The sequence below is a fragment of the Setaria italica genome, chromosome VII (genome assembly GCF_000263155.2).
Source record: "Setaria italica strain Yugu1 chromosome VII, Setaria_italica_v2.0, whole genome shotgun sequence".
Taxonomy (NCBI): Eukaryota; Viridiplantae; Streptophyta; class Magnoliopsida; order Poales; family Poaceae; genus Setaria; species Setaria italica.
In genome coordinates, this window is record NC_028456.1 from 21,149,685 (window position 1) to 21,171,818 (window position 22,134).

The 22,134-nt window shown below is 43.3% G+C and overlaps 1 protein-coding gene and 2 long non-coding RNA genes across 13 annotated transcripts; 2 read left to right on the plus strand and 1 right to left on the minus strand.

Moving 5' to 3' along the window:
• Window positions 1–8,572: 8,572 nt before the first annotated feature.
• Window positions 8,573–12,594, plus strand: LOC101766163 (23.2 kDa heat shock protein). 7 transcript variants are annotated; one of them, XM_022828348.1, is made up of 3 exons: window positions 8,575–8,719; window positions 8,807–8,917; window positions 9,905–12,594. In XM_022828348.1, the coding sequence occupies exon 3, from the start codon at window positions 11,760–11,762 to the stop codon at window positions 12,408–12,410; it is 651 nt and encodes a 216-aa protein (XP_022684083.1). In that variant the 5' UTR covers window positions 8,575–8,719; window positions 8,807–8,917; window positions 9,905–11,759; the 3' UTR covers window positions 12,411–12,594. The 7 variants fall into 7 exon arrangements, with proteins under 7 accessions (XP_012703263.1, XP_022684083.1, XP_012703265.1 ...); XM_012847811.2 differs by having other exon boundaries at window positions 9,916–12,594; XM_012847814.2 differs by having other exon boundaries at window positions 8,584–8,917; window positions 9,916–10,055; window positions 10,143–12,594.
• A 587-nt stretch (window positions 12,595–13,181) lies between these two features.
• Window positions 13,182–15,524, minus strand: LOC101766429. 3 transcript variants are annotated; one of them, XR_002678465.1, is made up of 3 exons: window positions 15,005–15,524; window positions 14,146–14,203; window positions 13,182–14,011 (listed from the first exon to the last, which is right to left on the minus strand). It is a non-coding gene; the product is annotated as an uncharacterized LOC101766429 (long non-coding RNA). The 3 variants fall into 3 exon arrangements; XR_002678466.1 differs by having other exon boundaries at window positions 13,182–13,487; window positions 13,748–14,203; XR_002678464.1 differs by having other exon boundaries at window positions 13,182–14,203.
• A 541-nt stretch (window positions 15,525–16,065) lies between these two features.
• On the plus strand, window positions 16,066–21,987 carry LOC101766710. 3 transcript variants are annotated; one of them, XR_215529.2, is made up of 4 exons: window positions 16,066–16,423; window positions 16,513–18,680; window positions 18,771–18,862; window positions 21,550–21,987. It is a non-coding gene; the product is annotated as an uncharacterized LOC101766710 (long non-coding RNA). The 3 variants fall into 3 exon arrangements; XR_002678446.1 differs by having other exon boundaries at window positions 16,073–16,423; window positions 16,513–16,603; window positions 18,316–18,680; window positions 18,771–21,987; XR_002678445.1 differs by having other exon boundaries at window positions 18,771–21,987.
• The last annotated feature ends 147 nt before the right edge of the window (window positions 21,988–22,134 follow it).

The following is a 22,134-nucleotide window of genomic DNA, read 5'->3' on the forward strand; positions in this document are numbered from 1 at the left end:
TTTTGGGGTACCTTTTGCAGCCGGTAGCGTGCATCAAGAATCCTGTCAGTTTAGATTTCAGGCTTCGTTTGGAACACGGGTACATCGCGTGATTTGATAAAATTCGTGCGTTCCAGAGATAAGCCACGAGTGCATTATGCATTTCCAACTTCTGATCCACATGTTTGCCAAATTCCCATGATCAAAGTTTGGTGCCAACCAAAACCAGCAACAGTTGGCAATTTGGCTGCCTAAGTTCAAACATGATCCATAAGTTCGGCTAGATTTGGAAATGAACAAAATTCATCCTCTGTGGGCTGTGCCGGATGATCAGATTATATTCCAACAGAATTATGAGAACAGATTCAGCATCTAGGGCCGTTGCCAGTAAAAACTGGTCAAAGCTGAACCAAAAGGATAGGTCAGTCACTGTCAGGGTATCTTGCTAGTGCGTATCCTGCGTGTCATCTTCAGAGCTTCAGAGTAGTCGGTGGTGCCGCCGAGTGCTCTCTGGCCACAGAAGATCAGGGAGGAGGTCAAAAGTGGTAGTGAGTTGTGACACTACCGGATGGATGTGCCAATTAGCGTAGTCATTTCACTAACCTTAGCTTTTACGTTGACATGAATATCAAATTACAAGGCTGACTCAGATGGTTTTTTTTTCTTTTGAGTGGAGGATAACTCATAAGTTAACCGCAAATGTTTTTTACACTGTTAATTTGTTTATACTCTAGATGAAAGGTGCGTAATTATGCATTTCAAATTTTAGAAGTAATTAAATGGTAAACTGGATTGTACCTAAAAACTACTTCTCAAGTTGCATACGCTGATTTGCATCAAGTTGGCTTTTGAAATATTGGCATGCATTATACTCCCTTCAGTAAAAAAAAATATTTGAGCCTTTTTTCGGATACTTTTATTAAGTACAATTATGGTATCTAACAAAAATTTATAAGATCATGAGCATGTTTTAGAGATAAATCTACCATTATGATTTTTGTGTTACCAAATTAAATGCTTGAAGTATTTATCACCGGAGAGAGTACTATGCCATAGTAGACTATCAACCTTCCTTGACAGCTCAATCTTTTATGCCAATTGGCATACAAAAATAGAACTAGATAGGGAAAAAGGGTCACAGCACCATTCATCGAAAGTCAAAACCATGTACCAAACATTACATGGCCTTCCATCCATGGTTAAACATTACCATGAGTGGTCGTAAACAATCATATAAGAATGCCAAACCCAGCTGGTTCGCATTTCCTTCCAAGGCAAAGCAGCTTCACAAAGACACAAATGGCAATAACTTTTTGCTGCACAACTAAGAATCCATCAAAATTCTTTTAATCACGGTATATGCACTCTCTCACAAAGAAAAATACTTGCAAACAAATTAGTACAGTTTGGGGTCCTTTTGGATGCACCACCATCTTAAACTAGCCGCATTATGCCGGACAATTAAAGGAAAGAACACTGGTGGAAAGCAGTGGATTGGAGATGGATGGCCATGGAAGGTTGTTCCACTAATGTATGTACGACAATTAGTGAGATGTTTGATGGGGGGTTTAGCTTTTGAAGCTGTGGTTTGGGCAGGTAAAGTCCGGATTAGGACGAAGTTGTAGTGCATCCGACACTCACTTGAGGGGTTTGTGCTTTGTTCCTCTGGTTTTATAAGCATGTTTGTACGAGCATGATAATGCTAATGTTTTGCTTGCACTAGTGCAAACTTGATTGAGTAATAAACTAATGTGTGGTGCACTGAAACTCTAAATGCGAGAGGGATTTGATACTCTGTTTAAATTGTTGCACATTGCATTGCACTGTACCTGTTGTGCAACATATAATGCATTAAGCTTTATAGCTATCTTTAATACCCTTTAGATGTACAAACATGAGCAAGGGAGCATTACTAGTACATTTCAAGCTATTCTTCAAAAACGAAAACAATTATGTGACTTGTACAGAGCAAGTAATGCATAGATTTGTCATGTACTGATGCAAGACACAGGCATTTGCTATGCTATTATGGTAGAGGGTGCCAATTCATTAACACTACTGGAAAACTCAGCATTCGTCCCGAGGCTCAGTACCAGTTAGTTTTTGATCTGGTACTAATGTGAGCATTAGTACCGGATCTAACGGCTAGTTCCCCAGCGTCCCGTGACCCCCTTTAGTACCGGGTGAAGGCTTCAACCGGTAATAATTGGCAACCTTTAGTACTGGTTGAAGCGCCCAACCGGTACTAACTGCCCTCCTATAAATCAGACGTTTTCTTCCTCCTGTTCGTGCCATTTCCTCCAGCTCAGGCTTCATCCATTCATGGCGATTTAGGGTAGGTGCTGCCGAATTTTTGACTATTTCCTAGGGATTTCACTCATTCAAGTGTTCTAAAGGTTAGAAACTTCATCCTCCCTTGATACATGGTTAGTATACTAAGTTTTATGCTTTAGAGCTAGAATAATTTGTGATTTTTAGAATAAGGTACAACGGAGAAATTTTTCATTTATATGCATGTGTTATATATGTTTGAGCTACAATTTTTTGATGCAATGTTTGTATTAGTCAAAAAAATTGGTCAGTACGAGGTTAGAGGAATAATTTCATAGTTTATTTCTTTAAAAATATGAGCTAAATAAATTGTGGGAAAAAAATAATTTGTTCATATTTTAGTTATTTACAAATATGAGCGTGATAAATTGTGGTACATAGAGATAATAAGATTAAATAGATGTATGTAATTAGTCATTTTTAGAAATTTTTTATTTATATGTTATGTTTGAGCGAAAGAAATTTTAGGAAAAAATAATAATTCGTTCATAGTTTAGTCATTTGCAAATATGACCTAAATAAATTGTGGTACATAGAGATGGCTACTACTCCTGCAGTGGCGATGGTGGGGGCGACCGTCGTTCCTCTCGCGGTAAGGGGAAAAATATAATTGGCCCTCATGATAAGCCGAAGAAAATACGCATGTGGGAGAGAGCAATGCTTTGTTATTTGGAAAAATATCATGAAGATGTTGTTGCGGTGGGCTAGTAACATCCTTTTGGTGGTCGTTATCCTCCATCGCTAGTCCCGGGAGTTTCAGGTCCACTGAGTACTACCGTCATAGGAGGCACAAATAAACCACAGGATGTGATTGGGTCAGCTAAACCTTCATTTTCGCCATCCAAGGATGCTTAAAGTCCTCCTAGATAGTCCTCAGTAGATGGTTTGTCATAGTTTATCATGTTGTTTGGGTCTGAAATTTAAATTTGTGTATTTCTATCTAAACTTTCAACAACATTTGAGTTTGTCATAGTGTATCATGTTGTTTGGCTCTGAACTTTAAATTTGTGCATTTCTATCTAAACTTTCAGCAACATTTGACTTTTATAAAATTTGTTTGATGTTTGTTATGCTTCATAATTATATGCATGATCAGAAAATCTTTGGTTCGGTAATACTTTGTAGATGAATCAGTAATGGATGTACAACGTAGACAAACGCTCCATGGAGTACATTAATGGCTTGCATGGTTTTCTCGATCTGGCAGAATCCAACAAGCCATCATCCGGTTTCATTTGTTGTCCATGCAGAAATTGCAAAAATGAGAAGGATTACTCATCCAGAAAGACTATTCGCGCCCACATATACAGTTCTGGATTCAAGCCTAACTATTTTGTTTGGACCAAGCACAGGGAAAGAGGAGTTATGATGGAAGATGATGATGATACATAAATATGATTTGAATTCTCTACTTATCAAGATTATTGGGAATTAATAGTTCTTTCATTTTCAGCCATCTGGATCGAGCAGGCCTAACGGAAATGAGGCCCGAAGAAGAAGTTAGAGGGCCATAGCATCATCATGGAACTTAATAAAGAGGATGAACCAACTGCTCCAGACAATGCTAAGAGCAAATTGGTGAATCAAATTGGATTTCTTGTTAGGAATAATATCCCAATAAATTTTCAGAATTGGAAAAGTCCTAAAATTGATGAGAGCGTGGTCCCCACAAGCACGGTCCCCATAAGTGTGGTCCCTGAGCAAGAGAAGAAAATGGTATGGGAGCAGATAAAAGAAAACTTCACGTTCAAAGGTGTAGATGAAGAAAAAGTGAAAGATTGAGGCTTTCGAAAGGATGCAATTGCTTTTCAGACGTACAAAAAGAACCTGAACAAAGACTACATAAAGAAGGGCCTTACACCAAATTTCACGAAGCACCTGAAGTTAAGAGATCACTAGGATTCTTTTGTACAGTACAAGCAGTCACAAAAGAGCACTAAGGAAACTAAAACCAACACCGACAATGCTCGTCAGAAGAAATACTACCATCGTCTTGGACCAAGAGGTTACAAGAAGAGGCTCATCAAATGGCAGAGGATGGAAGATGATATAATTGCTAAGGGAATCATACTAGCGACTCTCGAATGGTCGAAGCGAGCAAAGCATTGGTATTATGCTCATGGCGGCATACTCAATCCTGAAGATGGATCATTTGTGTTCGGCCAAGAATTAAGAGAAGCGACTACGAGGCATGTTGAGTTAATAAAGGTTACAGCCGAAGGAACTTTCGTGCCTAATCGAGAGAAGGACAAGCTGACTATGGCACTAGGTAATCCAGAATACTTTGGATGTTGCCGAGGTAAAGGAGTAATTCTATGAAAGTTTACCTTTCGTGAGCACATTGATTCCTACAGAAGTCGCTAAAGAAGTAAGGCCGAACTCGTACAACAGCGGTGAGAGTTGCAAGAACACGTAACTTTGATAGAGGCAAGAATAGAGGAAGCCATCGATCGGCGTGTGGCTCTAACTCTTAGCAAACAAGCTAGTGAACAAGCAACTGCATCATTAGGGGCTAATGTCGACGTAAGCCCCTCTCAGCGTCGTAGCAGGGTCGCTTCCATGAAAGTCCTCAGCGTCGTACAGGGTCGCTTCCACGAAAGTCCTAGCATGAGGATCTTCAGACATGGTTGAGGACAACCAATGCCACCCCATGGACGACATCACTGGGAGGTCCCCTTGTGAGCTTGTTACTCCCATGAAAAACAAGCTCATCGTGGTGGCTTATGGTATTACTGAAGAACCGACCTAAGTCCAAACAATTCATGATGTCGAGATTCCAGCTTGCGATTACACCAAAGTTGGGGTGGATCGAGTGGTTGACGGTTGGGATTACCTCAAACTGGAGGTACCTAGTGGTGACGGGGAAAAAAATCTAGGAGAAGCCAGCCATGGTTGGATTCTATGGTCCAAGCGCTACATAAGGATTCCGCAACCGAATCCCCACACCTTGGGATCATCTCCTCAGGGCTCAAGGGCAAGATCACCTACGCCATTTGCCAGGGCACCCTCTCCACTAGCTGACAGGGATCGTAGCATGAGTCCACCAGCTGACAGGGATCCTAGCACGAGTCCACCAGCTGACAGGGATCCTAGCATGAGTCCACGCTCTCCACTAGCTAACAGGGATACTAGTATGAGTCTACCTCCTCTTATTATGAGTAAGGCTACACAACGAAAGACACCTTCAATTCCGCCTACTACAGCTACAAAGAAGAGGCAAAAGAAGTATAAGGAGAAGCAACCAGATCCCAAGAAAGTTTACGAGAAGACTGATGCGGAAATCGATGCAGTAGTGGATGCTGAGGTTAAATCTCACTTCGCACCAAAGACTCTTGTGAAGAAAAATCCACCACTTGATAAGGTTAAATTTTGGGCTTTCATTAGAGGCATGGAGTTGGAGAAAAACAAAAAGTGAGAGAAATCACCGCTATCTGACTACGACCGCTTAGTAACACAGTCTTTTCAGAAGTAGAAAGGAGGATCAAGTATTCCACAGCTTGGAACCTGATCCAACCAATCGATTACCCCACTCTAGCTGCTTTTGGAGTTTGATAAGAACCTACTTCTATTCGCCAAAGATACAAATCTCACCGCAGCTCAACTTCGAGGGGAAGATCACATCCCAAAGCACACTGGGGATGGTAAATGGAAATTTGAGTTAGGGAAAGAGCTTGTGTGACCGCAGTTGGTGGACCGTTTTCCAACGAAGATGTACAAATTGCACCAACGGTACATGGAAGCTTCAGCCACTGGTTTACTCATGCAAGAAGTTCGGATTGGAGATCAACATTATTTCTGTGGTGATGCCATTATAAATGTGCCACTCAAGGAACTTTATTTCCTTTACAATCAAGACGCACTTGACAAATCACTCTTAGTTCCTGGGTTTAAGTGTTTAATTTACTCTAACTTCAAAATCCCCGCTCTAGTCATTGTGCGACGTCTTATCTCCTATTCTATTTTGTATCATGCAGGATCCAAAGGAAAAGGATTCTATGACGTCGGCTTCATGGACCCGGATGTTATAAACGAGGTAACTGTAAGAGATAAACCAAATCGGACCTTAAAGAATATATATAATTTCTTGGACAAGCAACATTACAAGAAGTCTTCTGCCGTACAACTTCAAGTGAGCGCGTTTCCCATCTCTTTTATTTTTCGAACTAGCAGTTAAAAATAAGACTAAATAGCCTTTCACTATGCATATATGTACAACTTCCACTGGATACTCCTTATTATCGTGGTTGATCGAAGCATGGTCTATATCCTGGATTCTCTGAGAAGACCAAGAAATCAATACACTGACCTCATAGACATGCTTAACAGAGCATGGGCTCGCTTCTGTCAACATCACTCAGGTGAATTTAAGGAGCAACTTCATATCCACTCTGAATTCCCGGTATGTATTGAATTTGCACATCTTGTGTCACTTCCTTGAATACAACAAATATTTCATAACTTCTTTTACCATATATATATATATATATATATATATATATATATATATATATATTGTTTGAGATAGAATCCAGGAAAAATAATTTATGTGGATACTACGTATGTGAGTTCATCCATGGATTTGTAGGTTCCAAGCATATAACCGACCATGAATTCAAAGTACGTATACAAATTTCTTAACAATAAATTAGTTCTAATTGTGCAGATCCATTGATCTAATATAATAATCTTTGCTAATGACATAGGTTATGCACGCGTGAAGGAAGAACTCCTTGAGACGGAAAAATCAGAGCAATTCAAGAACAATTCAGTGGATTTCTTCTAGATGAGGTAGTAAATCTAGTGGGAGAGTTCTATAATGATGGATTAAATCTGCATCACCGTAAGGACTCGGGTTTAGAATAGTTGATCCAAAATGTTGAACTTGGAAAGTTGATGCAATGTAGTATTATTCATATATATATATGCATAATATGTCTATGTATAATATTATCTCAAATGTAATAGCACAGATCAAATGCAACTTTATATATATTTGCATATTAGAACTAGTATGCGTAAAGGAATACTAATATAGAATAAAGAAATAGAAAAGAAAATGAGAAAAGAAATAGAAAAGAAAAAATATTAGTACCGGTTGGTAATACCAACTAGTACTAAATTGGTCTCGGCCACGCACGATATGGCAACCAATTGGTATAAACAGCCGGTATTAAAGGTCCCCTTTAGTACCGGTTATCTGACCCGGTACTTGCACAACTGGTACTAAAGGGGGTTAGGATCCGGTACTGAAAGCGCTTTCCCAGCAGTTTAACCTAGTATCATCCCATCATTTTTAGTTCAATAAATAGTACTACTTTTTAATTAATATTAATTATTTATCCAAACATGGCCCGTAGATATCCAAAGTTAACGAATTTGCATCCCATCATTATAATGAATGAAAAACTTAATCCATAAAGCTCTGTAGTTCAATTATCCACACTAAGAGCAGGACAAACGCAAAAGCAGCATCCACAAAAATTGCTTCTACTTTTCCTCCCAAAGGAGAGGAAGACCACCTCAATCCACACCTTCTGATGCCATGGTGTATTCTCTCTTTCTCTTGTTTCCTTTTTTCCATTCTGGCATTTTGCGATGATTTGGAATATCAAGATGCGTTAATTAAAAGCAAGTTCTAGACACGTCATCCACACAACCAAGCATTAACACCTTTGTTCTCCCGTTTCTTAAATGTGGATATGATCATTATACTTTTTTTTTCATTGCTCCTATGCATGTTGGTTATACTTAGAGCGCACTAAGTATATTTTTTCCCACATTGGTCAGGAAATTTCTTTTGATCTTGACTTATCCTAGAACAGCTGATCATGTGATCCCAGGGGGCGTTTCTCGAGACACTTTTGGTGTCAAATCGATTATGAAAAGGCATAATAACCATAGTTAGTTATAACTTTTAAATGGTTGATTGCTGAATACCAGCGGCGTTCTGAAGGATATAGCAAAAATTCAGATCAATTTCTTGATTGGAACACGAATCACGTTCCAATCAAGAATTTGCATAGCGACCCAAGTGATTGACGTGAATTCGGTGCATAATTTTCGTTGTTATTTTTATTTTTGAAAGGCGATGCTCATTGCCATGGTTCAATTAAACTGTCGCCATTTTTTTATTTGAGTGGAAATGGAGTCGGTGACTGTAAGAGCAAAATTGCAAAATCCGTCCAATTCCAAAAATCCAAGAGAGGCCAGTGAGACCCATCTACAGCCCATAATGGCAGCAGCCCAGCCCATTTCCTTCTTGGCCACTCGCTCGCTCCGCGTAGCGTGAGAGCGAAGCAGAGCGACGGCAGCGTCGGCGGCGATGGCGCCGGGAATAAAGAAGGGAAGATGCTGAGCGCGACGGGGGAGTTATTCCGGCCGCAGGACGAGTGGCGGAGGCACCCCCATGGTGGGGAACCAGATGCGCATCGCCATCGTCGCTTTCTTTTTCTTTTTGAAGGAGAACTCTGCTTATATTGGAAGCAATTGTCACAAGGTTTAGCGCCGGGGACTCGCCATCGTCGCCTTCGGCGTCTTCCTCGTCGGCGAGGCCGCGCAGTCGCGTGCAACCGCCTCCACGGCTCCTCCGCCCACTGAGCTTCCTGCGGTACGTCAGAGAGCCCCTCCCCCCAGGGAATCGTCTCCCTCGCCACCTTTATCCCCTTCCTGTAGCTGAATGAAATGGCGCCCCTGTCAAGATGTTGAGATCTTGCGGCCGATCTGTGCGGTTTTGGCATACAGATTTAGCCATTTAGGGATTTGCACGCGGTAAACGTTGGTGTTTGAAGCAAATTGAATGTTAGTTTACGGAATCTTTGGGACTTAGTCATCAAACATGAGTATTGTTGCAATTGGAAATTTGTAGTCCTAAGATGCTGTGGCCATGGGAATGAGGGCCAATAGGTTAGTACTAGATGTGGAAGGTATCTAGTTAGTCCCAAGATGCTGTGGCCATGCGAATGAGTTGTAAATTTGTACTCCCAAGATGCAGTAAGCAAGGACGTCTCAGTCTCGTTAGTCTTAATTTTTTTGACAGATCTTCATAGAAGGTTATGATGTATCAGAAATAGCAATCCTTCGTTAGTACTAGATCTTTAAGGTATCATGTATGATACATGTTTGTTCGTTCATAATGCTTAGCTTGCCTGGTTTAGAGGCGACCATGAGAGCTTAGTTTGCTTTGCCTTTGTGTACTGCAGAACAAATTGGTTGGGGAGTCCTATGTTATTAATGGCACTGAAACTGTCTACCCCTTTTCTGCTCACAAAAGTTACAGAGAATGTGCTGTTCAGAGTAGAAATAGCCCAAGTTGCGTGCTTTGATGGTTATCCAGTTATCCTAGTGGGCTGTCGAAATAGATGAGATTCTCTTTTGTTTTTGACTAGAAAAATTTGATCTCCTTGTGCTGATGGTTGTGTTAGGAACTTAGGATCAGTTGCATCTGCCAACCAAGGTTTTATTTCAGATTCAGTTTAGTATGTTGAAATTTCAAAGGCCACAATGAAACAGATGCTAATATATTCAGAAAATTAGCAAACAATTTTCCATGACTTTGCCTTATAGGCTGTATTGCTCTTTAACTATCACGTGGTAGTTGTTTTGCAGGTCTTGATACACACCGCACCTGAACTCAGTACATGAGATATCTCTACACACCCACGTGAAAAACTTGATACATGAGATATCTATGCACACCTCACCTGAAAAGAAAATACCTAACAATGCAAGATTTATCTCTTGATCAGGTAATACTAGTTCCTCATAAGTGAGACAACAGAACAAAGTAGAAGCTACCAGATTCACGCTTGCTAATAAAACCTCTTCTTCTTTAGACTTGAACAGAAAAGTAAGAATGAGCGGTTGCAACAGGAAGACCAAGTGATTTCATTCATTTACATTGAGATAGACAAGTAACTACTTTTTTCCTATTTTAGTTTCTACGGTCTCCGTAGAGGTTAACCTCCATGGTGAACAATTCCTATTTTTTCAGCAACCCCCCTTTTTCTGTTTCAAGAACGTGGATTTTGTTTTGAAGACGAAACATATGGTTTTGTATGAAAGACAGATCGGATGGGAGGCAGATGCTCCCAGAATTCACCCAGAGTTTGCTCTAGTTCGAGCTTATCGATTTTGTATATTTTGAATTTTCTTAGGAATGATTGCAAGTCTTGCAGCAATATCCATGGGACAGGAAAGAAAGAGTTCCATGGATACTGCTGCAGGACTCGCAATCATTTCTTATATTCAAAATATTGACAAGCGATAAGCTCAAACTAGAGCTAATCCTGGTGACTTTTGCTAGCATCCGCCTCCAATCGATCCGATTTTCATACACAAACTTCATCTTTTGAACCAAATTCGAAGATTGCATTGCTGGAAAAATTAGAATCGCTCATCGTAGAGGCTACCCTCCCTCCATGTTGATTGTAGAAACTAAAACAGAAAAAAGTAACTACTCATCTATCTCAAATTCTCAATGTAAACCACTCCAGGCTACTACTTGTTTTTTAGGTTTCGAAGAAGATACTTTTTAGCAGACTCGAATCAGGTAGCTTCGTTTCTGTTTTGTTGTCTCACTTATGAGTAGTTGGTGCTATATGGTCAAGAGATAAGCATTGCTTTGTCAGGTGTGGTATGTAGAGATATCTCATGTGCATCAAGTTCAAGCGTGGCTGAACATGCTTTCCACCTGACCACCTCCGAAAGACCTTGCTATGACTGTTTGCAGCTCTTCATGAGATGCACCAAGGCCCATCCTAGTAATGAACCCAAGGGACTTGTCTGCTGGGCCCTACTGTAAACCAGCTTTACTGAAACTCTGAAACAATTTCCTGTGTAGTTCTCTGTCGACACTCCTTGACTGTAGTCTGGATTCGCGGATGTATCTGTAATACCAGCATGAAAGTGTTGTTCTCGGTTCATAGATGTTGCTGCTGAGTTAGCTTGGTCTGAGAATGCTATATGTTGTCATTTTCATGGTATGCTTTTTTTTTCTTTTGAGGAATTTCATGGCGTGGTTGCCTTTGTTCAACTAGTAGCAGTAGAAACACGCGAAGGCCCACCGATGTTGTGCGACGCGGCCCAGCCCACAGCGAACGCAATCCGTTGGCCGTGATTGACTGAGATGCTTCGGGAAATCTCTCCCGCCATCGGGCAAGTCGTTAGCCGTGCGGCAACCTCTGCAACACCCTCGAACGCTCTCGAGCTCGCCGAACCTTCTCGCTCGCCACCGCGCTGCGTTCTCCAATCCCCTCACCACCCTATAAATCAACCCCCTCTCCATCCCGTCACCATCGCGGCATATCCAGCGAAAACACACCAGGAAGTGAGGAAGAGCACCAAAACCAAGCGGCAGCTTCGAATTAGCAACCTCAATCGGGCGGGGTTCCTGCTCAGCTGATCTTCTTCTGTTCGATCGCTTGAAGTGCGTACACCTCCTTGGACCAGTGATGATGTCGAAGGGAACCGTGGCATTCGCGCTCGCGTGCCTCGCTGTGATGGCCGCGGCGGTGGCGGACGGCGCTCTGCTCCCGTGGTTCGGCGACGGCAGGCGCGGGCGCGACGAGGCAGCGGCGGCGGCCGTGTCGCCGCTGTCGGACGTGGGCCTCCTGGCGGACCCGTTCCGGATCCTGGAGCACGTGCCCTTCGGCTTCGACCGCGACGACGTGGCCATGGTGTCCATGGCGCGCGTGGACTGGCGCGAGACCCCCGAAGCGCACGAGATCGTCGTCGACGTGCCCGGGATGCGGAGGGAGGACCTCAAGATCGAGGTCGAGGACAACCGGGTGCTGCGGGTGAGCGGCGAGCGGCGGCGCGCGGAGGAGCAGAAGGGCGACCACTGGCACCGGGAGGAGCGCTCCTACGGCAGGTTCTGGCGCCAGTTCCGCCTCCCCGAGAACGCCGACCTCGACTCCGTCGCCGCCAGCCTGGACAACGGCGTGCTCACCGTGCGGTTCAGGAAGCTGGCGCCCGAGCAGATCAAGGGCCCGCGCGTGGTAGGGATCGCCGGCGGGGACGGCGACGGCGACGCCAAGAAGAGCATCGGCGCGGGCGGCGCCGGCACCGGGGAGGAGCGACAGGCCAAGAAGGTCGAGCTGTGAACGGTGGCGTGACGTGTGAGAAGGGTGGTGACTTGGCTTTACGCGTGCAAGTTGTCGGCATGATTTGGATGTCAGCATGTATCTTGTATGCAGAGAAGTGTGTCATGTGTCGTACTGCCATGTAAGCGTGCGAGGTTAAATCGGGAATAAACGTTTTCTGATCTTCCTTGCGTTCAGGGAAAAAGTTAGAGATCTTGTGATTGTGTGTGCAAATGACATGAACCCAAATCCTCGATGTGAGTAAAAAAAATGATAACCTGAGAGGGTATACTAGAAATTTGGCGCGGCCGTTGCCGCGCCTGGCATGATGGTTTTGCCAGTGGGTATTGGGCCTATGTATATTCGGTATTTTGACCCGTGGCTCACATATTGCGCGGATTAGGATCATGCCCGGCAACAAAACATTAGTATTGCAATATACACGACAAGAATAATAATATAAAAATCAGCACAAATATTAACTAGTATTTAATCAAGAACATAATTATTTAATTAAACAAAGCTAGGCAATCAAATCTATTTTATGTCAGCAAAAATATATCTTTGATATTCATTCGCTTCGCCAAAAGATCGATGAAGAAGTTTTGCCGCACTGTCATTGTATCCTATACATAATCCTATACATAAATCGAGTGAGTTTGTACGTAAATATTACGTTATGTCTACCTACCTGATAGAGTTAAATGTGCCGAGTTAAATGTGCCCGGAAACTTTAAGAAACTACAAATTCATGATAGCGCAGAGACACCAGAATCAAATTTGAGCAGGAGGTAAGCAAATGAGGCATTCCATCATATGTCAACTCAAAAAGGTGTGAGCATGCTACCAGTGTGGCCGGCATATCATAAATCATAAACTACAGACATGAAGTAATTGTAGATAAACATCGAAGACTGACAAGTGCACAACACAAGGGAATGTTATTATTGACATACATGTGAATATCATGCAGAGGCTACTTGCAATTTGTACAGCAAAAGGTTGACCTCATAGCCTTTATCCTATTTTCTTCAGAAGTGCTCCCCCAGATGCTGCAGATCCTATCAGAAATGCTGGCATAACCTTTTTCGCAAACACCTGACAAATAGGTTAACGCAGAGATGAAGACAGATCACAGGCAATTTATACAACAAAAGATTGACATGAGTCTTCGTTCTATTTTTCTACAACAGTGCTCGTGGAAAAGTGCTGCCATAACTTGTCTTTTCAGGCTTAACTGAGGCACTTGTCAACGGAGGTGGAATCTTATTATATGAGGTTTGGTTTCAGGTTTATGATTTTTTTTTTAAATAAAAGGGTTATGTAAAATGACATCAAGAATATAGCAAAGACATTACCTTACTGTTCCACCTTGTTTTGAGTATGAGCACTCTTCAGATCTTACCAAAGGTGAAATAAAGCTTATGGCTGACATCATGTGAGTGAGAGCTAGTTTAGAAATTTTAGGCGGGTTCAGTAGTGCAAAACTAACATAGCAAGGGGCACCGAACTTCTCAACAGTCCCAAGGCATATCCTAGGCGAGCATAGTATATAAGGAATTAAGGATTAACCATGAGCAGCCGAGCTTCCTGGGGTAATTAACCATGAGCAGCCGAGCTTTCTGGAAACACCCCGTAGTGGCATACAGAGATTTAAAAGTGATCAGATGGCATTTCAATTTTTTGCCAGCTTTGGGAATTACAGATTCATTGGTTAATTATTAGATCTAATACAGAATGCAATGGTTTACATTACCTTGTACGATTTTCATGTTCTTAATATCTTGTGACAGTTGACATTCAGAGAATCAACACTGTAAAATAAAAATGAAAAATGGTTTAAGTAGTCATGAAGGAAGTAAAGCTATGGACATACTATTATGTAAAATGTTTTACAGTAATAAACTCATATATGCTCTCGAACTATCTACCAAGTTTCAGATCAGTATTGTCCGGGTGCTTTAATTTTAGGTTGCAACCTCAAAACCTACTATCTTATTGATTCATCTGTTCTATGTCGTAGCATTTAAATTTCACATAGCCATTCCTTCATGGATACATGCAAAAAGTTTGTTCTTGATGCCTGTTTGAGCACACATCTGTAGCCCAAAACATTAGAAGAGCAGTATTTGCAGTTCAGAAACTAAGAGAGCTATTTGATTTCTCTAATAGTTGTTATGAAATTTTAAGCCCATATTCTACATGAGATTAAGACAACATTATTATATGGTTGCTTTGTATCCGGCGAGACTAAGGATAAGTATAATTAATTATGTTTATTAACAGCAAGTCGCCGACTTGTACAGGCAGCCATATGCTTTTCCTAATTAGAGAGACATGCTTCCTTCAGCTGGGTCGCCATGGAACCCAGTTGAATGTTACCATTTGACACGAATTTGAGAAATAATTGTTTCAACAAACTGAGTACCACAAAAGAAGCACAATTCCTTGAGTAATAATTAATAAAAATGGTAATTTATACAGCACAGAAGAATAGTTCTAGTCATTTCTCAGTGAGTAATGCTAGTAATCGCTGTTTTGGTTATGTCCAGCTGCTGGTAGGAAATTGGTGGATGTTGAATTCAAATGAATATATATTGTGGATAGACTAATACCTGTGCGGGGGCATAATCATGTACAATATTACAGGCTCTTGCTTCCGTTCTTGTTATTAGGCATTTCTACAAACAACTTGTGTGCAGTAGAGACAGCTCGTCAGAGGGAGCAGCGGCCATATGCACGGACAGAAGGGAGAGCTGCAGAGGCTGCTACGGCCGTCGGCGGTGAGAGCGCGTCTGTGGTTGAGACGCTGCGCAGCCGCGTTGCCGCTGGCCCCGCCCGCCCCGTGCTCCAGGCGCTGTGGCCGCCAAGCGGGCCCGCCGCCTCCGGTGGCGGGGTACATTTTCGGTGCTCGACCGAGGGTGGATCTGCCATAGCCCCCTCCGCACGCTTCGTTCCTGCGCGCGCCTTCTCGCCATGAGTGTGGCGCTGTAAGGGAAGGAAGGTGAGAGGCACTGGGAGCAGGAGGAGAGGAGCAGCTGCCTCACCATCGAGGCGGAGCAGGAGGGGGATGGCTGGTGGCCTCACTGCCCCGTGCGGCAGAGGGGAGTGTGACGCGCAGTGAACGAAGGCCTTAGTTCCCAATCTGGGAGTGCCAAAATTAGGATGGTAGTATTTCGTTTGTATTTGTGAATTATTGTCCAAACATTGATTAATTATGCTCAAAAGATTTGTCTCGCAAAGTACAACAAAACTATACAATTAGTTTTTAATTTCGTCTACATTTAGTACTCCATGCATGTACCGCAAGTTTGATGTGATGGGGAATCTTTTTTTTACAGTGCTAAAGTTGAAATTTTGGGGAACTGAACATGGCCGAAGTTCGTGGCCGTCGTGGCAGGCAGACGGCGGCCACGCTGCAGCCTGCAGGCGGAAGGGAGGAGCGGAAGCAGTGGTCGGCGCCTCGGGCGGGCGGCGGGGCAGGCGGAGAGGCGTGGGAAGGAGCGGGTTCGCGAGCGCCCGGTTCGCCGCTAACGGGCGTGTAGCCCGCGCCGACACCAATCGAACGGTTCATATCGCTTCCTCGCCGGATCTTGGCTGTTGGGCTAACGGGCGACGTGGCACTATCGGGTCCCCAAGCTTGGCTGAGATTTCGTATAATAGAGATGGGTCCACCTGTCATCGTAGAGAATGAAAATCCAGAGGACAGGGGAAGGCAGAGAGACTTGTTCACAGCGTCGAGATGGAATCGTTCACAACTTCGAATTAAGGGTGAAGCGACGTGGGCGGAATTCGATCCGATCGCCACGGCCTCGACGCCCATAAACATCCTGGATCCTGATCCTCTCCCAAAGCACGGCTTCCATCTGAGATCGCCTGAGCTCGTCTCCCTACGAACTCCTCCATAATCGCCAGGCTCCATCTTTCCATCCCGACTCCGTGCGCGAATTTTCCTGTGGTGGAGAGGCTGATCGATGAACGCCGCAGCGCCGGCGGCGGCTCGGGGTGGCATCCCGCGGCAACCGTATGACAGTGTAAGCGTCTTCTCCGCAGCGAGCGCCGCGCTTCATGGTTCAAGTACTTATCCATTTTTTGAGAGTTTTCGATCCATCCCTGATCGCAGGAAACTTGGTCAGCTTCTACTGTTTGTCAGCTGGGTACGTCTTCATCACTAGTCGTTTTTGAAGTCGGAAGCGATTGGGCATCTGTTTCTGGTAAGTGCTCTTTCCCTGCGGGTTCAGTCATTCAGGTAATCTGCATTCTAGGTGCGTTCTTAGCATTCAGGTGATTGCAGTCGACGGTGAACTCACGAACGCGCACACGAACACAAGTTGTGGAACACCGGTGCTAGGTGCTGCTGTAAACGGACAGCTTTTCTCCTTGTATTATCAGCGAAGTAATCTGCCTCGTTTGGACCGCACCTACACAGTACCGGCCGTGCCATCCCACGACCACGCAGACGCCAAGTTTGCGCGGTCGTGGGATGACGCGGTAGGCAATGCGCAAGTGCTGTCCAAATGAGACACATTAGTTGCTAATTTAAGATGTAGTTTCACTTTAAATAGTTTAAGAATACAAGGATAAAAGCTGCTTGTTTATAGTAGCACCAAATAACCATATTCAACCTTGTGTCCGTGTGTGTTGGTGAGATAACTGGCGGTCAGAATCGCGGTGAACTGAGGTCAGAGGGAGAGAAGCGGAGGGGGACTGAGGGGAAAGGCTGAACCAGATGGGAGTAAGTGGGAACAAAGATGGAGGTGAAGGTGTGGCAGAGACTGGTCGGCATAGCCTTGGCGATAATGTGAGGCAAAGCAAAATCAAGGGTTTATGGGGTTTTAGGATCATTGTACGGTATTTCCTCACCACTCACAAGCTAACATGGATCATGCCTATAGGATAGCCCAATTCAACCTTTTTAGGCAAAACGTTATTCGTGGTTTTTTTCGATGGGGATGGGGTCAATGCGAAATAGCCTAAAAGTTACGCAATGTTAATTATACGTGCGCTCGAGTGCTGCTGGCGCCGACAACGGCAAGTCCGCGCGCGTGGTAGTGGTTCCCGAGCCCGCGCAAAGACCGCGCGTGGTGTTTGAGTTTTTTTTTTCTTTTTTCTTTTTCTTTTTTCTCCATTCAATTATTTTTTTATCGTACCATCTGTACTGTATGGATATCGTTCGTGTACAGCTTATGTTCATAAGTTGTCTAACAACATTTTTATAAAAATTGTGACAAAAATATTTGCATAAATTGTGTATATTATGTTCATAAGTGCTGCTAAAATTGGTAGCATTTCTGGATATATTGATCAACTATTCAGAGGAAAATTTACAAGCTAAACACGGTTACTAGCCTGCCCTATATGCATAGTACGCACACTGATTGATCATGCGATCCCATGATCACGAACTTGCCACATATGACTCGGACAGCTCCAGCGTGAACTCTTATGCGTTGAGCCTAGAAACTCATACAACCACAACAACAAGACATGAATCGAGATGAAACACTAACAAAACAAAATGTAAACAAAGTAAATAAAGTGATATAGCTAATTAGTGACATGGTAGAGAGACCTGAGGATCATACGGGCATCAAAACTCTTGGGTTGATACGCATGGATCATATATGGACTCTCCAAAACAAAAGGCCGACTTGGGTAGTGTTGTGCCTTTTAAAAAGGGGGCGAGTAAAGCGGAGACGGCGACGGTGACGCCAAGAAGAGCATCGGCGCGGGCGCCGGCACCGGGGAGGAGCATCAGGCCAAGAAGGTCGAGCTGTGAGGAGAGAAGTGAGGAGGGCGACTCTGCTCCCCGCGTGCTTGTTGTCGGCATGATTTGGGAGTCCACGTGTATCCTGCATGTCTGCTGTCATGTAAGTGTGCAAGGTTAACTCGAGAATAAACGATTTCTGATCTTCCTTGCGTTTAGGGAAAAAAAATCTTGTGACCTTGGCAAACGGCATGAGCCCAAATCCTCGATCCGAGAAAAAATGATATGAGTAACTTGAGAGGCAATATGGGTCCACCTGTCAACTGTCATTGTTGGGAATGAGAATTGAGAGGGCAGGGGAAGGCAGAGAGGACCTGTTCACAGCGTGCAACTTGGAATGGTTTAGCGACGTGAGCGGAATTCGATCCGATCGCCACGGCCTCGACGCCCATAAACATCCTGAATCATGTTCCTCTCCCAAAGCACGGCTTCCATCTGATCGCCTAAGCTCTTCTCGGCCGACGATGAACGCCGCAGCGCCGGCAGCGGCTCGGGGTGGCATCCGGTGGCAACCGTGTAGCAGTGTAAGTGTCTTCTCTGCAGTGAGTGTCGCGCTTCATCAGGGTTCAAGTATCGTCGATTTTTGAGAGATTCTGATCCATCCGTTATCACAGGAGACTCGGTTTTTGTTTCCACTGTTTCTCAGGGTACGTCTTCACTCGTCGTTTTAGAAGTCGGAGGAAGCAATCGCGCATCTATGCATCCGGTAACTGCTCTCTGCCTGTACGTTCAGTCATTTGATAATCTGTGTATTCGAGGTGTGTAGCCTTTGGTTCCTGTGATTTGTTCTGATTACTAGCAGCCGAAAAGCTTATTTGCTGCCTTAGCTATTAAAAATAACTTAAAATACCCTTCTATTTGTATCTAAATTATCCACATATGATGTTATTGAAAATAATCTAAAGTAAACACCTAATCTTAATACAATTATCTGCATATTCATTATACGGAAATGTCCAAAAGTGAATCAATATATGATTATAATGAATTGCATGAGAAGATCAGCATCATCAAGTTCAAGTGAACCGTGCAAGTATTAAGGGGAGATTATTGTTAGATAATATTGGCACTGTTGAAAATTCTAACCACCAAGTTAGCATACTGCATTTCATTTTCCTTGATTCACCTAATGTGCTCGGATGTAGCTGAATCGAGATCGTCTCTACATGTCCAAGGCATGCACGTTCATGCAGGGGCTTTCCTAGTTTCGTTCACTTGTAACACGCGAAACGCCTTTGAGCTTTGTGTGATATGGCAAGGCTTGTGCGAGGTAGCGTGGCAGACGTCACGCGCGTCTCGTGGTGATTATGGCCAACACTTCAAGTCCTAATGTTTATTCTATTTAAAGCAATAGAGTCAAGAAAACGCTGCAGTTTCTTATTTGCAACACCAATCTATAGAGTCCATGGTGTTCTTGTGTTCAAGAGCTCGTCTTCATCGTCTTGGCGTCAAATAGAACATACGCTACAGACTTCAAGTAGTGGCCATGATTAGGAAAGTCCTGCATGAACGCGCATGCATCGGACATGTACAGATGCTCTCAATTCAGCTATAACCGAGCAAACTACAGAAATGTGGGCTTAGTTCAGCTCTAAGTTAATATGCAATCAGTAGGGAGCAATTCCTCTTTTTTTATAAAAAAAAGATTAGTTCTCATCTATTGAACTGCCAGTGAACTAATTTAGAAGAACCAGTCTACACTCTACACGCTACCCCAAATCATCCCTCTCGAAGACACTATCCATCTCATCTTTTTTAAGAACCCGTATAGAATCCGTGTGTAATATCCCAAGAGTTCCGAACTTCTAGTTCTCGAATGGCCCCGGGCTAAGGTGACCCATTCTCACTCTCTAGCGTATCCCTTGATTAGCTACCTCACTTTATTTACCTATTTTCTTTCTATTTTGTTTTGTTGGTATTTCATCTTGATTTATGGCTCCGTTGTAAGCAGTGGTCGTATCAGTTAACAGGCTCAACGCATGCGAGTTCATGCGGGGGCAGTCCGGCTCATGCATGGCATGTTCTTAGTCGTGGGATGGCATGATCGATCGTGTGTGCGTGCCGTGCAAATAGGGCAGGCTATCCTTCCCTAGATGTGTGGTACCCAGGCACGAATAACTGCGCTATCCCATAACCACGAATGTGCCACGACTCTGACAGCTCCCGCGTCAACTCTCGTACGTTGAGCCTACAAACCATACAGCCACAATAACAACGGAGCCATGAATCGAGATGATGAAACACTAATGAAACAAAATATAAACAAAAGAAATAAAGTGAGATAACTCATCAGTGATGCAGACGTATGCTAGAGAGGAATGAGAAATTGGCCACCTTAGCCCGAGGGCTGAACATGCATCAGAACTCGAGTTGATATGCACAGATCATAAATGAGAAAAAAGGACGAGTTAGATAGTGTTGTGCCTCAAGGACTGAATGGAGCTCGCCTGCAGCCATGGCCGCTAGCTAGCCACGGTGCCACACCATCACGTCGGGCAGCAGCGGTGGCTATCTACCAGGCATTCGTCGGATTGTCCATGTGATGGGTCTGATGAGCCAAATTAAAAATTAGGATCGTGGTTTGAGATCAAGATAAAGATTAATCATTGGGCATTAGTACTAACGATTTGCAAGTGTTTCAAAATTGAACGTCTAATGATAGAGATTTGCATATTTGAGCGATTAATTCTGGGGTTTTCGCTGCTTTGGGTATTACTACAAAGGTTCAATTGGGAATATAATGCTGTCAATGTGCGCGGTTCATTTCTGATGATTTTGTTTCTAACCTTAAAATGGTAACGAACTGAATTACGAGGGAGATTGCTCTTCGATTCCTGACCTTACTGGTTGGGAAATCGTATGTGAGCTCGAGCAAAATGGTTGTGCAAACATGCATACATATACATGGATTAAGATATCACAGTCCTGCGCAGTTGGCTGAGCTAAATTTTGAAACACGTACGAAAACGAGAAAAATGTAAGGCAGCACAGCGCAGTACTTCAGTTGCAGACTCAGTAGATTTCAGTCAATAACTGAAACTTAAACCCTTATGAAAAATGTTGTCGCTATGGCTCTAGATCTTTGCAATTTTGTCAGGGAGCGTGTGCATGAGCCTTTTGCCCATGGTGGATGTGTATAACGTCCTTATGGTTGTGCAAATGTGCAACTATGTCTAGTTGACTTTATGAGTGAATCCATTTGTTACCTTTTTTAAAACAATGATGATATATTTCTGACTTTTCCTATGAGGATGCAACAGACCACAACTATTATAGAAAGTAGCTACATCTATGAGGTTAGGTCTATTGTTACACGATCACCAGATTACCCTATTGTTAGTTAAATGGTATTTACTATCGCTCACTAGATTACCCTGTGCTCCTAACCTCCAGGAAGCTCTACGGGCCTTCAATGACGAGTCACATCTTTGGCAGATGGCTGGAGCCAAAGGGCTTGCAGCCCTGGACTCAGGACGGGTGGCTGCATAGATTGTTAGATATGTTGTGGTCAGGTCTTAGTTGTGAGTGTTTTACTGTAAGAATCTATTGTCAAAACTCAAGCATCCTTCACTCTGGTCCAAGGTGATGTGATGTTTCTTTTGTAATTGGACCATCATTTCCTTCTCTTAGTACAAAGATGCGCAGCTCTCTTGCGTGTTCGAGAAAAAAACTAGATTACCCTGTTCAGTGCCCCAATTGTTTCAGTCCTAGTAGTTTCAGTTGCTAAACCAGTTCTAGCTGCTTCTAAACCTGTAAAGAATATGTCAATGAGATAGCTAGGTGCATGGTCAACAGACTTGCATCTGGACTTGATCAGGAAATCTTATTAGATGCATGGAGTACAAAATTTCCTCTTGTGAGCTCAGCTAAAGGATGAATAATTACATGTTTCTGGATCCTGACAATGAGGACAGTTAAAAAATGCAAAACTGCCAGTTGATCGAAATTCAATGCACAAGGGTGAATGTTTATTCTTGC

Bases quoted from the DNA above. Each gene is read 5' to 3' on its own strand.
- LOC101766163 (XM_012847809.2), top strand. From the start codon at position 11,760: ATGATGTCGAAGGGAACCGTGGCATTCGCGCTCGCGTGCCTCGCTGTG.